Genomic DNA, 8,687 nt, shown 5'->3' with positions numbered 1-8,687 from the left:
TGTACCAGACTTCAATCCGGGCGATTTAAGGAAAGCAAACGTTAGCTCACAAGACATTGACTGATCCTTCACATTTATGTGGAAGATACCGTGCATCCTCTTGTCGAAGAGCTGTTCACGAAATTTTTTCTCTTGTGCTTTCTAAATCCGGGTTTTCAGGAGTGAGTACTCGAGATAGGTAAGATTTGATGCATTTTGCTCACCCCTGGTACTGAAGTCAAGTCCGAGTGTTTCAGCAGCCTCCTCCGCTGCTTTCTACAGAAATGCTCCTTTGCCCACTTCTTCGTGATTCCTGACCATTTTAAGAAGAGGGTCTCTTCCATTTGCAACTCTATGTGCTGTACCCAGAATAATCCTGTTGTGAAGACATTCAAGACTCAATATTCCGCGACCCCCTTGACGGCGTGAGATAACCTTTCTTGTCCCGATATCAAGAGACCTGAGCTCGTGCTTCGTCCATGGAACTACTCCAAATGAATAGAGTAGTACCGGGACGGCAAGCATGTTCGTTGCAGACACTTTGTTCCTCGCCGACAGTTCGGAAGACCAAATCTGTCGGAGGAGACGTTTGTATCTGCTTCGGAGAGTATCCTTTATAGATATCACATCCTGAATGCGGCTCTGTGGCACGCCCAGGTATGTATAAGTCTCTCCAGCGCAAATGTGTCGTATGGCGCTTCTATCAACGAGCTCAGGATCTTCAGGGATGCCATTAAGTTTTCCTCGCTTCAAATAAACCTTGGCGCATTTGTCTAACCCCAATTCCATTCCAATTTCCTTAGTATATCGTTCGACAATCCCCAGAGCTAGATGCAGTTGCTCTCTGTTTTTAGCATAGATCTTAAGATCGTCTATGTAAAATACATGAGTGACCTTCTACTTTCGATCTGCAGGTTTTCCGCACAAGTACCCGTCGGAATGGCGCAGTGATAGAGATAGTGGCAATAATGTAAGGCAAAAGAGGAGTGGGCTCATGGTGTCGCCCTGAAAGACACCTCTCTGAAACGTGACCTTGTTAGTTGTCACACGATTTTTGCCAGATGAGATAGTAAATCTGGTTTTCCAAAGCGGCATCAATCTGTCTATGCACCCAACTATTTGCCGATGAACCTTTAAGATTTCCAGAAGACAGATGATAAGTCTATGGGATGTCGAATCGAAAGCTTTCCGATAATCAATCCAGGCAATCGATAGGTCACGCTGGTAGAATGCTGCATCTTTGCAGACACATCTATCGATGAGCAGGTTCTCCCGACATCCGGCTACGCCTTTCTTTTCTTTCTATATATATATAAGCGAAAAGATAATTGAATTTTCCACGAAAATAAAATAATTAACTTTTCTAAGTTTTCAACAACAAAAAACGAATTTTCAACCAAAGAAATTAAGTTTAAGTTCAAAAGTTAAAGAAAGGAGGCGGTTTTTTTAAACCGTTTTTTTCTTTTGATTTTTTGCTAGATTCGTCCTAATGTAAATACTATATTTCATGATATTCTGTGATGTACCCACTCCATGGTGAGAGAAGATCATAATTTTTTTCTCTGAAAAACAAAAATTCACGTTTCTTGACAAAACTACATGGAACGCGAAAAAAGTCAGAGGAATAAAATTGTTTCACTAAAAAAGAGATCTCAAGATTTATTTATGTATTTTTTTCAATAGTACAATTTGATGGTGTCACAAGTTTTCAATCACAATAGTTTGATTTCCTAGGTCATAGATCACGTCTCTGGCCTACTCTGTACATGTGACAGTCACGAGACCAATTATTATATTATATTCGGTAGTTTTATAATTAGACAAATGGAAGTGCTAAATCTAAGAATACGTCGTTCTGCCCTATTTGCATTCCTATTTTATTTAAATATTGCAATTTTATAAATTCTATATAAGCTAGTGCTCCAAAGCCCTGTTCTCAATTACCTTACAAATTCAAAATTATTAAAATGGTGCCCTTATATATTTGAAACCATTTCCAAAAATTTCAACCCAATATATGTATATTTTTAAGTTTTAAAGCTACCGAATATAAACCATGTAATTTTGCTCGTGATACTCCGGTACATGCTCTCAACCAAATGTTTAAATTTTCAAGAAAATAATCAAATTAAATTCAACTTCAGTTTCTCGAAAATTTTCTGACTATCAGATTTTCTCTGAGAATATCTGTCGAGTTTTAAATTTCCTGACTTTCTGAAATTCCCTGACCTGTAGCAACCCTGAATAAGTATTCTATTTTTGTCTTAGTCAAATACCGATAGGGTTGATAAATTATTAATTAAATTAAGAAAATAGTTCACTATCGATAATAAGAGTGGTATGTGATAGAAGATAAAGAAAGCCAATAGCTCTCGAATTAATACACGTAATAATCGAATGAATAAAATAGGAAATTATCAATTTTAATTTATTTATATTTTCAGTATGTTTGGGTTTTCCTGTGGCAGTATCGTAGTGTCTCTACTCCTCCTTTTAGTAATTCTATGTACAGTGAGCGAAGGCGCCAGATATCGAGCAAAATTTTTCATCTTTGTCATTTTTGTTGCAATAATAACAACATGTTGCATTCCCTTGATGTTTTTCAGAATAGGTGATTGGAGGAATGCCTTGTAAGTAATCATTTCTATATTAAAAAATTAAATTACTCTGTGGAAAAAATTAATATTAGATCAATTATTGTATATTTTATAATTTATAGTAACTTAAGTTACTTTCCAGTAATGGTATTTATTTATTAAAGAATGCCTGCATGGGGTGCGAGACAAGTAGCCAAACTCCTGGGAATAAATTTCCAAGTTCGTGGGAAGGAAAACATCGTTCAAGACACAGGATGTATCGTCTTTGTGAATCATCAGAGTGCTCTTGACCTTTGTGGTATATTTTTATTATAGCCATCTCCTCTTATTGACAAACTATTATTTTACAACATGACATAAAAATCCTCATTGATTAATTTTGTTTTTAGTTTTGGCTGAACTTTGGCCAGTTCTTGAAAGATGCGCCGTCATATCCAAAAAAGAAGTTTTGTATCTTGGAACATTTGGTTTGGCTTCGTGGCTTTGGGGCACAATATTTATTGATAGAGTAAAAGGGGCAGACACGCATTCTACTATCAATTCTACAGCAGAAATTATCAAAGCAAGAAAGGTAAATAATTGATTTTTTTATTATAAAACGATTAGAATTAAATTTTTGCATTTGCATGCCTGGTTATATTTAGAATTTTATACAGTTTAATTCATTACGCATTAATAGTTCAAACAATTTATTTAGGCTAAAGTCCTCATGTTTCCGGAAGGAAAGAGGCATGCTGGAACGACTTTATTGCCTTTGAAGAAAGGCGGATTCCATGTTGCCATCGCTTCTCAGGTTCCCATTCAACCAGTCGTTGTTTCGAAATATTACTTCTTGAACGAGAAATTAAAGAAATTCGATTCGGGTAATTATTTTAGTTTTATTAGCTTTATTATTGATGGAAAATAATTTTTTTTCTTAATTATATAAATACAACATTTTTGTAGTTTGTAGTATCTATACTCTAAAATAATAGAAAGTGCAATATTTTTCGTAATAAATGAAAATTGATATCTTAACTTCAGAATTAACATATAATATTTTTGTACAATGTATATACAATCAAACCGTTGAATTTTTTACCAAAAATACTAATTTGCGAGAAAATATTGATATAATTTTTTATTATTAAAATATTGCTATTGTTTTAAATCTTATCATTTTAAATTAACAATAGCAATTTTAGACGAAAAACCCCAACCTAACACAACCAAGAATTGTATAATATTGTCAGTCTTTGTTTAAATCAAAAATTTTTCTTTAAAATCACCGATTTATGATGCAGAATGTTAAAATAACCTTAAATTGTAAAAAAAATTATGAATCTTCTTTGAACAATATTTTTGTTTGAATTAAAAATACCAATTTCCGTCGAAAAACACTATTATAGTGAAAAGTTGTTAAAAAATTATGTCTTGTTTCAATTGTAATGATTTTTCTTGAAAAATGCCGATTTTCGATGTAAAACGCCAGCGTAACCTGATATTGTTCAGAACTATTAACAGACTATTAATCTTCTTTGAAATACAGCGATTTTTGAAGAAAAATTTCAATTTCCGACGAAAAACACTAACAAAATCCGAAATTGCTCAAGCTTGTAAATTATATTATGTTTAACCAAAAAAATTTGATTGAAATGTAGTTTAAAAATACCAATTTTAGGTGAAATGCACTAACATAAGATAAAAGTTGTTCAAAAATTATCAATATTTTTTGAAATATAATAATTTTTTATTTAAAAAGACCAATAATTTCCGGCAAAAAATGACATAACATAAAAATTTACTCAGAAATGTAAAAATTCTTTAAAATCTAATTATATACTCTGAAGTTGATGGAAAATTGAAAATCTTGTTCGAACTATGTTTTTTGTTTTAAAATAACAATTTTCGATGTAAACCGCTAACATATCCCAAAGTGGTCAAAATGTGATATAATTCCAATTTTTTAAATAGAATCTAAATATCGTTCATACTATAATGATTTTTGTTCTAAAATACAAATTTGTTGTGTAAGACACTAATAAAAACCTGAAATGGGTAAAAGTTATGAATCTATAATTATATTTATTATAATTTATATTTATTATAATTATAAAATAATTGTAAATGATTCTGAATATTGTTTAAATTATGATTTTTGTTTTAAAATACCATTTTTGTTTCTAAAATGCTAACGTAACCTAATTTTGTTCAAAAATTATACATGCATTGATTTGTGTTTAAAAAGCGCTAATAAACTTGAAAAACGTGATTTGTTGAAAAATATTTAATATGTATGAAGTCTAATCATTTGTTTCATGAATGTCTTGTATTATGAATGTTTGTCATTTTACATAAAGTTTTCCATGATTTTTCTTAATTAAAGGGATTATTTGTTTATTTAAATTTCAAAATTTCCAATTTAAGGTATAGAAGAACTTCAAATAATAAAAAGCCAATCAGGTTCTCAACAACAATGATTTCGAGATTTTCGAGTAGAATTCTTAACCAAAAAAGATGGATTATCAACGAAAAATATAATAGTTGATCAGGAAAGAATTGAAAGAATCGAAAAACATTATACATTATTGGATAAATTTTCAAAAATATTTCAAAGTTTTAAAATATTTTTAATTGCTTGAAAACCTATAACATTCCTAAATATCTTTTAAACTGGCATGAATTATTCCTAAAATTGTCGTATAATTTATAATATATTATATATTATTATTTATTTTAATTTTTCAACCAAATTAATTTTTCAAAATGAAGAATCGCTTTAAATATTCCCATTATTTCAAAATTTACCAAAATCTCAATTTTAAGCTTTTTGACATCTATTTAAGTTAAAAATTATTTTTGAAATTTGTTGAAAATTTCGAAATATATTTCAAAACGATAGCATTTTTTCCTCACATTTTTTTTTAATTGTGAAAAAATTCAAGATTGTTTTAAAGTCTTTCAAATTATTTTTCACCAATTTGAAGATCTTTTATAATGTTTTTAAAATCTTTAAAAATTTCTCCGCAAATCTACCCAAAAAGTTTTTAATTTGTAAAAATGTTGTTAAGTTCAAATTTATTTTTGTATCTTTTCAAAATCTCCAATGGTAAACTTATTTAGATTTTTTCTAAAATTTTGTAATTTTGCATAATTAAAAAGTTTGGATTTGAAAATTGTTTATACATATAATCTAAATTTCAGGAAATTATTTTTAAAGTTTTAAAATATTTAAAAAAATTAGTTTTTCCAGAAAATAAATCATTTTCAATTTTTCCTGGGTTCTTAAAAAAAATTAATGTCTCAACACTTTTCAAAATCTTAAAATTAAAATTGTCTCATTTATCAATAATGTTTAGAAATATTGAGAAATAAATTCTATCATGAAATAAAATTACTTCTTTAGAAATGCTGATTTACTCAATTGAGTCTCAGCTAACATTAATCGAAAGATCCTTGAAGTTAGATGATGAAAAGCCATAAGCGTACTTTTCAACAAAAAAATAAAATTTCCCATAAAACAAAGTTTTATAACATTTTACTAAATTTTAAATAAAAAAAACCCTATTAGGTTTAAAATTCAAAAATTACAAAATTAAGAACAAAAATTCTTTTTTGAAAAAAGCGGTCTCACGATTTTTTAAATTATATATCAAAAATATCCGAACACCATCCAAGGAACAAATTCTGAAAAATAAAGTCCAGTCGTATAATATTTTAATAATTTTTTGTAAGTTATTCAAAGAAGATTCAACAGTTATAACTTTACAACAACAAAAAATACGGAGCTGTTTGACCTTATATCTAGTTCCCAAAAATCTCTCAGTAAAAATAGTGTTTTATTCCAAATTGTATTTTTTGTTTATAAACCAAATTAAAAATTTTGAAAAAATCGCTCCAACGATTATTTTATTTTTTGCGCAAAATACGCGCATACCATCTGAGTATAATATTCCGCAAAAAAAAACTTGTTTAAAAATCTTTTTTAGGTTACAGCTGATTTATGTATGCAATCCGTTCGTTCTTTTAAAAAGATCTGGTCAAAAAGTAAAGCACACAATTGTTGCATTTATTATTAAAGAAGTATTTACAAATTTAATTTTTCTCGTTTAGAAACGAATTTTTACGAAGAAAATATTCTTTTGAAACAGCGATTTACAAAATTCTATAAATTGCATTATGAGTGCGACATTTCCGAGAATTTCGTTCCACCAATTTTATTAGGTAGGAAAGTGGAGATTAAAAAATAAGGAGCGAGACAAATAAGAAGTGACTCGACGGCTTTAGATTATACCTATAAAAGCTATTAATAATTTTACGAGGTCATAGAAATGTCTTTTAATTTTCAGGAATAAGTTACGTCACGATTCTTCCTGCTATCCCAACTTTAGGTCTTACGAAAGAAGATCTGCCCCAGTTAATAGAAAAAACCTACGAAATTATGAACAAATCTTTCCAAGAAACGACACAGGAAGTGTTTAAAAAGCATGTTGAAGGCTTAAAACTCGACTAATAGCAAAGCGATTTTTTAATTTAGTAATTGTAAAAACTTCTAGGACCCATTGTGATATTGGCACAATTTTGCCTAAGTCCTGTTCATTCATCGATGCAAAATAACTGCCAATCGAGAGGCTTATTAATTATACATGTAAAGTTGATAAAGAAAAAAAAGGATAATCAACCCATTTGCAATAATTAGCAAAGTAAAAAGGAATAGACGTCGATAAACCATTTTTTTCTTTATCATATTTGTCTGAAAAAAGTCCAATTTTACAATTCTAATTTTATTAAATTAGTGACGTGAATCAAATTTTCTGCTGAAAGGAGAAGATTTTAAAACAAAATATCGAAGTATTGTGGTAATTTAATAATAAGAAACAATTTTTCAGTTTCTTTGAAAGACTGAAATCGATGATTGGGACTTCAAGCACCTAAATGAAATAATATTTTGTATTCTGTATTGAAAATTTTGTACTATACATTTATATGTAAAATAATGCGTGTTTTCGATTAATTGAAAGTGGCATTTTAATTTCAGTGTCACGTCCTCGTATTTCCATTTTTAACTTTTTGATGGTCAATGTAATTCGTGAAATTTTATTCCATTTTTCCTCTCATTCGCTTTTTTCCCTGCATTATTATTTTTAATCTAAATTAGGATTTAATTAAAAATAAATTCGGGTTATAAATTCCACATTTTCGCATCGTTTTTTATATCATCGCATCTTTTACGTTTCTATGAGTATTAATTTTTTATTTAATCAGAAAACTTGTTTTAAAAACATGATTTACTGTTTAATCTAGTTTTAATATATGAATTATTTTTATATCGATCTTTAAGAATTATATTCTATCATATCATGTTATTACCTGTACATATAAAATTTTTTTAATTAACGAGACTTTATAACAATACTTTCTTGTGTAGAAATTTCTAGAAAATAGAACTGATTCAAATTTTAAACGATATGTTTCAAGAATTTAACAATAATATTCTCTTAATTTTTAAATTGTTGTTAGAAAGTTCAAAAGAATTCAATTAAGGATTAATTATTTAATTACTGACATGTGAAAATGTTGCACAATTGACTGTTTCTAAAATGAGAAAGTATTCTAGTATTCTTAAATTTTTGTATACAAAAATCATAATGCGATAAGGTGTATCCAAATGATTAATATTATAATAAATTATTTTTAACTATACTGAAGTGCGTTATCTATTTATTTCGAAAGTTATTCTTAAGGAAATAAAAACAAGGTAGCCTCTGGGCTGAGAAATGACTGAGAATTTTCTAAGACCGGCAAAACCAGGAAATGGCAGTGAATTTATATTTTACCGGGAATTTTACAAATTTTTAGAACACAAATCTATCAAATAATTTGAAATATCATAAATATTACATCACATGATATCATGAAATTTAAAATAAGTTCGATTTCAACTTTTTTTTAATGTTAAGTTGAATTGTAATTTGTTTTTTTAATTTTTTAAGACTTAAAAATTAAAAGCCTTTGAATTTGAACATTTTGGTAATAAAACGCTTTGAGCTGATCAACTGGGAATATAAATTAATTCATAAATATAATTTTTTATCCATTCCATAATTATTCATCATTCATAATTATAATCAA

General features: G+C 28.5%; 1 protein-coding gene across 2 annotated transcripts in view; it reads left to right on the top strand.

Moving 5' to 3' along the window:
• LOC117179841 (1-acyl-sn-glycerol-3-phosphate acyltransferase alpha) overlaps window positions 1-8,257 on the top strand; it is a 21,494-nt gene extending 13,237 nt beyond the window's left edge. For both annotated transcript variants that reach the window (XM_033371988.1, XM_033371987.1), the window contains exons 2-6: window positions 2,424-2,609; window positions 2,741-2,874; window positions 2,966-3,147; window positions 3,274-3,439; window positions 6,905-8,257. In XM_033371988.1, the coding sequence (XP_033227879.1) occupies window positions 2,425-2,609; window positions 2,741-2,874; window positions 2,966-3,147; window positions 3,274-3,439; window positions 6,905-7,068 (831 nt within the window). In that variant the 5' untranslated portion in view covers window position 2,424 and the 3' untranslated portion in view covers window positions 7,069-8,257. The remainder of the gene's footprint in view (window positions 1-2,423; window positions 2,610-2,740; window positions 2,875-2,965; window positions 3,148-3,273; window positions 3,440-6,904) is intronic.
• Window positions 8,258-8,687: the final 430 nt, after the last annotated feature.

The sequence above is a fragment of the Belonocnema kinseyi genome, chromosome 9 (genome assembly GCF_010883055.1).
Source record: "Belonocnema kinseyi isolate 2016_QV_RU_SX_M_011 chromosome 9, B_treatae_v1, whole genome shotgun sequence".
NCBI lineage: Eukaryota > Metazoa > Arthropoda > Insecta > Hymenoptera > Cynipidae > Belonocnema > Belonocnema kinseyi.
This window is presented reverse-complemented; position numbering and strand designations above follow the sequence as displayed.